General features: G+C 39.0%; 1 protein-coding gene across 1 annotated transcript; it reads right to left on the reverse strand.

Moving 5' to 3' along the window:
- Positions 1–3,583: 3,583 nt before the first annotated feature.
- Positions 3,584–6,500, reverse strand: myl13 (myosin, light chain 13). Its single transcript, XM_028426964.1, has 5 exons — positions 6,322–6,500; positions 4,856–4,883; positions 4,283–4,432; positions 4,024–4,197; positions 3,584–3,947 (listed from the first exon to the last, which is right to left on the reverse strand). Exons 1-5 carry the CDS (start codon positions 6,424–6,426, stop codon positions 3,841–3,843), a joined length of 564 nt encoding a protein of 187 aa, XP_028282765.1. The 5' UTR covers positions 6,427–6,500; the 3' UTR covers positions 3,584–3,840.
- Positions 6,501–8,806: the final 2,306 nt, after the last annotated feature.

The following is an 8,806-nucleotide window of genomic DNA, read 5'->3' on the forward strand; positions in this document are numbered from 1 at the left end:
AGCCAGTCTGACATTTTGGGAAGGATACTTATTTGCTGTCTTGCAGAGGTGGATAAAAACAAATTTACTGCATACAAAGATAACACTTGTTTTCAGTTTGCTGCGTCACTTGTGGTTTGGTTTAGACAGAATGAGTCGGCAGCTCTGAATCATTAACACTATTAATAACACGTCTCTCACTATATACATGTGAACACAGGAGGGCGCCACATACATAAACACAGGTTGCTTTGGCCACCTGGAAATATTGACTCAATATTACATTTTCCTGGAAAGGTTGCAGGGTGTAAAGCTATGTAAACAAACAATTCAACCACCTGCTGTTGTTTTCCTGAAGATGATGAGGTGAAAAATTAATGCTAACATTATGTTATTTATTTATCTGTAGTCTCTGTGTGCTTTATGTTTCTATAAAGCATAGAAGCTTTATAGAAACATAAAGCTGTTATTGTCTCAGATAGTAACATAATGAATAATTTCCCAAAATATAACACATATTGACGGATTATCAATGCATTTATTTATTTATTTATTCTTTTGTTTAGTTACGTTAGTGTTTGTAATTTAAATGTAAACATATATTGAATATCTTTTTTTTCCAGATCAGATGTATTTGAATGTGTGGTATAGAAGGGGGGGAAATCACTTTGGTGTAAAAATGTACATTTTGTATTTCATAAAGCTTTGTTGCATCATAATTTTTGTTTGTCTTGGTCAAAGTGCTGCTTGAGTGGGCTTATTAGTTGGTGTGTTAAATATTGATTATGTAAATATTGTATCTGCAGTGTCAGCTTGTGCAGCTGTAACATTGTACACATGAGACCTCATGTTACAGAGACACACACATGATGTTATAGTTGTGAAATATTTTCATACAGAAATAAAAGTTTTATTCAAGTTCACCAAAGAGACCAATCATGTTTACCAACAAACATATTTTTTATTGTCTACATATTTCTAACGTTGCCACTGAAATTGTACTTTTTTTATTGTGTAAATCATTTACTGTTTACATTTGATGTCAGATCCACAGGTTTCATTGAACCAGCCATGTTGCCTTACAAACAGAAGGAAACGCATGTTTTGTGCGAAAAGGATGATATTGTATCTACAAATGATGTACCATTGTGTTGCTGATATTTACATGTACATGTGAAAGGAAAATATTGGAATTAAAATGACCCTCTCATTGTTTTGTTGCAGGTTGTCTGTTTAACTATAGCCTCAGATTCCACTAACGCCGTTTGTCTGATACATCTTTCTGTCGTCTTCTCTCTGAGCCTCTCATGAAACAGTGCAGCGTTATAATGACTCAACTTTGTGTTCGTCCGATACACGACTGCAGCATCCCTCCCTGTGTGGCAATTCTATGGCCTGTATGTATAGTTTGTAGTCATGGAAGGGAAAATGCCTCCAGACATGCTGGGTAGGTTTCATACATTTGAGGCTGGGCTGAAGTGAAATGGAGCAGAAAGTGCTGCGTGTGCGCGAAGCCCTCAGGACTCAATGAGTTATACATCCCCAAACAATCAGCCAGAACTCTGATGCAGCCTAATAAAGGCTTGTTGTGACAATGAATGCGTTTGAGGCTTGACAGCGGTTCTGAAAGGCAGACAGTAGATGTCCTGTTCTAATGCTGGAGGAGCCCACAGCTCCACTTTATTGTGTATTTGTTGCCTCAAGCTCCCTTGTGTCTATATTTCAGCACTTATTACCTCAGCTAAAAATAGATGAGTGGCATGACAACTTGAGGCAACTACTGTACCTACAATAAACATGCTAATTTAAAACAACAAAAGCAACACAATGTTGTTACTTTTAATGGAAAGTTTAGATGAAGACCATCATTTATGAGTTTGTGTGGCTCAAACTGTCTGAATGGTCTAAAAGCATGGCATGCTTGGTAACTGGGAGATCCAGCAGTGTGACATCTCTTAACTAAACAACAGACGGAGTTTGCAGAGTCTGCATGTGTTTAAAATTCCACTTTTATCTGAGCACTCAAAGGCCGTTTCACTCACTTCGGAAGGTACTTCATTGTTTTTCAGTCACTTTCTCACAGTTTTCTCTTATTATCTACAAATCTGTGTTTGATTTGTTTGCTTTTATTTCTGCTTCTTAAAAATCTTGTAGCATCGCGGTGACCTCTTTCATGTTTACAGTGTAAACATCCTGACTTTATTTATTCACGGATGAGACATCATTCTGTGCGTGCTTCTCCATTGGCAGTATCTATAGACTGCTCTTATGCCTGTGACAGATATAAGGACATACTGTAACCAATAATTATGCACCGTGAATGCAGACAGAATACTTTCTAATTAATAACATTCACAAGCATCATGATCAGCATGATGTTTTCCCCTCCTGGGTTTTGCTTCTGGTTCCTAGAGGTTAAATACGATTAAAGTGCACTTTAACCAGAAACTCACTGCTCTCAGCCAGGAGTCACATTAAGAAAATGATTCCATTATGATGCTCACAGTTTACCGAACTGCTCAAGGTAAGCAGCTGAGTCGATGCATCCCCGCAGCCATAAACCGGAGCCATCCTGGAGGTCTGCTGGAAGATTGTCTGTGCACACATTGTGGCCAAATATATATATATATAAATACAAAGCCCAGTGCGGCTGGAAAAGGAGGGCTGACTGAGAAAGATTAGGTGGTGTGATGAAGGTCAGCAGACCAGAGGGCTGCCTGAAAAAGCTGTTTGTGGTGGAGGTGATATGAATGACTCACGTGAATGTTAAAATAGCATTAAAATACTTTGGGCGGATTTGTTTCCAAATCCTAACAAGCCAGCAAGCTGCTCATTACAAACGTATACCGCACAGCCAACATTGCTGGAACTCCAAAGATACCAGCTGCGTTTCCACTGCAGAGTGAACGCACTGGGTCCACAGCCACTGTTTATATCTTACCAGAGCATCAGGTCTCTATATATGAAACCAGATATTAAGTCTATAAACACATAATCGACAAGAAGAAAGTAACATTATTGTTATTTTCATGTTCAGCTTTTTTTTTAAATACTGTGGGATACACTTTGATGCAGATTTTTCTGCTCTGATTTGATGAAGCCACGAGCTTTTCAGACCATTTATAGGAAATGTATGTCATGTTGTTTTTAGCAGCAAATCTCTGCTTTCATTGTAAAGAGCAACAGCGTCCTCTGCTGGATAAAGTAGGAAAGTACAACTCTCCATAGAAAATAAAATTCATTTTGTTTGTGACACAGCCATAGATGTTAAATGCTTTGTGTTTTTTTATTATACCACAATCCTCAGATAAACAACTTACCTTTGTTTAATATAAATGTATTTGATTATTTTGATTATTAAAACAAATTTGAGTCTGTTGTATTGACAAGACTGGCTGTTTATCAGTGAAAATCTAAATTCAGTAAAAACTAATAAATATATCGGTGTGATTTAGGTTATGCTTATATATATAAAACACATTTCTTGTAATAATATTAGATAATTTAGTAAAAACATGAGAATAACAATTGTTGGGCAGCTTTTTGTCAAATGTGCACACAAACACAGCTGCATTGAATAAAAAAACTTAAAATTAAAACCACACACCATCAAAAATGTATTTATTCATTTACTAGGATCCATAAAATGAACATGAGCAATGTGCACCATGTGCATAACATTAACATAAGGGGCTGTTGGAAATAACACGGTGAAATATTAATGAGTTATGGATCAATTCAAGATGCATGGAAATGAAAAAATATACAAGATGTATGTGATGTGAAGGTCATTACGTTGACTTCAGTATGTACTGAGATGGAGCACCAGAGTGAGAGTTAAAAAAGAGACTTGTCCCCTCTTTAGGACGCCATGATGTGTTTTACAAAAGCCTCATAATTGATGCATCCATTTGCATCCTCTTGGTTTTGCATCAGCTGCTCCACCTCATCCTCCCTCATCTTCTCACCTGCAGAAACCAGGAGAAAGGTCAGCTTTGAACAAGCACCGTGCATAAAACCAGCTTGCTTCTATAGACAGCTCACCCAGTGTTGCCAGGACGTGTCTGAGCTCAGCGCCCATCACTGTGCCGTTCCCCTCCTTGTCGAACACCCTCAGTCCCTCCACAAAGTCTTCAAATGTTCCACGGTCTTTGGCCTTGCAAATGTGTTGGTGGATGGGCAGAAACTGGTCGAAGTCAAGCATCTTTGTCTGCATGTCTGCAGAGAACAATAAAGGAGATTGTTTAATCAACGCTGACCATTAACGGACGTGCTGTGAAATGAGTATATGCATACTACCAACCGTCAGCTTTAGGCTTTCCAAGGACATGCATGATCTCTGCATTGGTAGGATTCTGGCCCAAAGCCCTGATTAGGTCACCACATTGGGCATATGTGATCTTCATCTCGCTGGTTGGTGTCCTATCAAACAGCTGAAAAGCATCTTTGAAGTCTGTGAAGAAAAATCAAAGAGGTTTGTCCCTCTGATTTCTATTCATGCCATTGTGATTGATGAACGCATGCAGAATCTTTGAGGAAAGGCCTTGAAGATGCTGCCTTTGCAGCGAAGTAATCATTTGTAATGATGTGCCTCAGATAAAAAAAAAGGTTTCCTCTGCTAATGGAGCCAAGCCTGAGGTGTTCCACTCTACTCTGCCTTGACTGACATGCACCATCTTTTCTCTGGGATCGACTAAAATGGATGTGTTTATTTTAAAATAACAGCATACGGTCAATCCTGTGTATCACCAGCTGTTGTTGAACATTTCTCACACACTGATGGAGAGCATGACCACACAAACCATTTATTCCCTCTATAAATAACTTGCAGTCCATGCAACACAAATGACAACTGTATCCGCCACCTAATCCTTACCCTCAATCTGTTCAGGGGTGAACTCCAGCTGAAAGAAGACAAAGCAAAACAAAAGCGATTATGAGCTGTTAGTGCTGCTCACAAAAGGAAGTGAATGGGATTGACAGCAGAGGAAATTCTTTTTGTTTTTTTTTCCTTTGGAGCATAAGACGTTAAGCTGGATGATCGTGCCTTTGCTCTCTTTACCCTTAGAGATTAAGTTACAGCCATCATCTGTGTATGATCACAGTGCATTGTTTATCAGCGACCTTGAGCTTTAATGGCCTCTTCTTACTGGATGTACACTGGCAACCACTGTTAGCTTCATTTGAGGTTATTTTTAGATGCAGTATGTGGCAAAGGCTTCGGCACTTGAACTCCACTGGGATGTTGCAAGGTCACTATGTTGACAAAGTGAGCGTTAAAAACTGAAGTTTATAAATATAACACAATTTCTCTTCAGAATGAATGGATGTCTAAGTGCAGCATCTGAATGTAAAACATCATTTACATCAAGTAGTTCCAAACCTTGAACCTTTTCCCTCAATTTTTTTTTTATAAATAATTTTCTCTTTCTCTGAGAAAGAACATTTTTATGAGCAAATTCTAATAAATATTACAGATAATATTGCAGAGTTGAAGGAAGATGTTTTCTGAATTCCTCACAGCTCTTCTAACCAGCTGCATGAATGAGTTCATTTTCACAGTCTACCTTCCAGTTTAATCTGTTATTCTAGGTCTAAAAATATATAGTGGAATACCTACAGCTAATTTAGACCTTTGACACTGCGTGTATGTGCTGGATTCCTGTCAGATTCCGCCCTCTCTGATGTCCGGATATCTACAAACCCCAGCTCCTCTGTGAAGCTTTGTGAAAATATTATCCAAAACTTATCTAAGCATGTTTAAAGATGGATGGAGATGGCTATAATTATCTATATATTTTTTCTTCTTCCCGCTTTTTCCAGTCTTTTTTTGAGTGGTGTGGGTGGTCTGCTATTCAGAGACATAATGAAAATCATATTTTGTGGCTTTAACCGCGCTCCATTGTAACATGGTGGCCTGCTCAACCAGGGAAACATTTACCCATTGAGAAGGGGCCAAGTCAGCAGAAGATAATCTTTCCATGATGTCTGACGTATCAATTAGTTTGCTCCTGAACCTCGCCCTGCCCTACAGCTTCTTCAGCTGTGCTTGGTTGTATTTGCTGTCAGATTATGAAATTAAAATAGTGTTGATAAACAATTGTCTTAAATAGTTGCAGTGTTGTCTGACTTGCACTGCCAAGATTGGATCACATGGGGTCTCTAAAGCTCTTTAAACACAGACATGCCTAATAACATAGAACAGATTCCAATAAATCTCCTTATCAGTGTTGTATGTTTTAAAGAAATCAATGGTTAAAATGAATAATTTGAATTTAATAGTAGAGTATATCATAAGTCAATTTACAGTCTGTCAGCAATTATGGTCGTTGGTGTTTTTACCGTCACTGATGTTGGGTCAAAGTCCGGGGTCTTGGGGCGCTCTGGCTCCGGTGGTTTTGCGGGTGCCGCAGCAGGTTTTGGCTCTTCCTTCTTCTTGGGGGCCATTGTGAGCAGCACTCAGGTGGTAAAGAAAAAAGACTGACACAGCTGAGGGTTCCTGAACACTGCGGGCGGAGGTCAGAGATTAGAGTCCCTTTATCCACTGTCCACAGGTGTCATCTCCACCCCCATGCCATGCCAAAACACAGTGCCAGCGATAGGGGGGAGGCCTATAAAAGGATATGTCTTTGTGTTTCTATTTAAGACAAAGGTTGTGTGTGTGTGTTTGTGTGTACATCATCAGGGCTAGGGATGATGGAAAACAATATTAGCTGAATCCCAGGCCTGGAACCTTCTGTTAATCGGGCTATTTTCATCAACACAAGTAAGGACCTCATGTAACCTAACCAATCTCAGACTGTTGACCTTGTTAGGTGAAGTGTGGTGGTAACTAGTGAGGAGGGGATGAAGAAAATGATGATTGCTGAACAAGAGGGGGACGTTTTTTTTTTTTTTTAAATTGCCACACCACAATGCTGCGTGATGAACAGCAATTATACCTTGATTATTATTCAAAATTACAACCAATGAGAGTGTGTTATTCGCCGTGCACATGATGTGCCAGGACAAGCCTTTATGATGACTATTTATCTGGACTGATCAGAGGGATTTGCAGAGCATTAAACTCAAATCCACCTCAGAATAGCATTTGCAGAATGTTGTTTCTGTCTGATCTCTGGTTTTAGAGTACGTGAACAAGCTCCTCTTAAAGTTGAGTGTCAAAAACAGAGAAGTTAGGAAAGTAATCTGGGATGACACTAAGTGGCACTTTGTAAAGCTGCCATTCACACATGGGCGGACGGAGTGGCACACGGTGTGTGTGTGTGTGCGCGTCTGTGTGTGTGTGTTATGAAATAAAGATGATATTATGAGTGCATAACTCTTGCAAACAATTAATTAATTTGCAAATTAATCTGGAGTGTAGCATCCTCCAGAGGTCCTTCTTAATATTCACATTAGCATCATGAGAACTCAGGTTGAGATTTTCATCCGAGGCTTATTAAAATATTCACATTTTTATAACATATTTCATCCTGCATCTACTTATTGCATCTGATCACAGAGGTGATTGAGGTCCCTTCATTTCATATTTTTGGTTTATTATGCTTCATAAAAGCACCTCTGTACAAATAAGCATATATGTCTGTGTAGTCGAGTTTAAGTTTAGTTTATTTAGATTAAATGTCCTTCATTTTTACACACTATTAAAAACCAGTCTGAAAACTGAAGTCGCTCAATCAAAGAATGTCGTCCTTAATCTCTTAAAATGTCCCAGTTCTTTGGTTCATGCTGGGACAACTCATTTCAATCTCATGACAGCAGGCAAGACTGAAGTCACAACTAATAATCATTATTATAATAATGATGAGGGCTGAGAGGTTTAGCTGGCAGCCTACAGTTCTGCAAGGCTAAAAATGGTTTGGATGATGCTCACAGATTTTTTTTTGTTTTCTTACTTTGTTGTATTTCGGTTTTTGCAGAGCTGAGGATAGATATAGATTGAAAGGGCTGCCGCAGTCTGTTATGAATGAGTATCTCATGACGTACAGATGATGAAATATGAGGCATCCATAAAGAGAAAAAGAAAAATCGATTGACAAAGATGCACATTCTACCCTACATGTGTGCATATATCTTGATTATGACTCTTTTATTTTTGGATTGAAAGATGCCATTGGACAGCTGCTCTGTGCTTTTGGGCTCCTACCAAGCTGACAAAAGTGACAACCAGTCAAGTCAATAGTGGCAAATGGTTGATTGGCACTTCCATTGTCACCTAAAGCACGGGCTTCACTGATGCTGCACCACATACATTCCCTGTTATCACTCTCTGTTAAACCTTAATCCCAGCTTTTGGGGAGATAATGAACGGGCTTTGAGGTTTCCTTTTTGTGATGAATAGCAAAGAAAAAATCTATTGAATGATTGAGAGATATCTGTGAGTCCCTGACATCTACAGATGTGTAGGAGCCAGAGTCAGTGTCATTTTACTACTGAAAGGATTAACTTTATCCTGGTACAACAACGGAAGCTCTCAGCACTTCAAATGACAATATGTCAGTATGATTTACATGGATTGTTTTTACAATATTTCAGTGTATGTTGAAGACCATAACCTAAGATCAAGGGAATGTTTTCCTTTAAATGAAATTAAGAGAAGCACACACAGAGTAAACAATTAGGCCTGCTCTGCTTCCCTTGTTCTCTCTCACTGTGGCCTGGTCTGGCACAGGGAGAGATGGGGCATAAAATCATAAACCACCAGATTAGTGCATGCTGGAGAACTAATAAGCCATGGCTGCAGTTTGTTCCTCATTATTTTCAAACAGCACATGGCTAAAGTTGTCAGTGTCTGGCTTGAGGTAACCTACACACAGACACAGAC

This window comes from Parambassis ranga, chromosome 17 (assembly GCF_900634625.1).
Source record: "Parambassis ranga chromosome 17, fParRan2.1, whole genome shotgun sequence".
In the NCBI taxonomy this organism is placed as follows: Eukaryota; Metazoa; Chordata; class Actinopteri; family Ambassidae; genus Parambassis; species Parambassis ranga.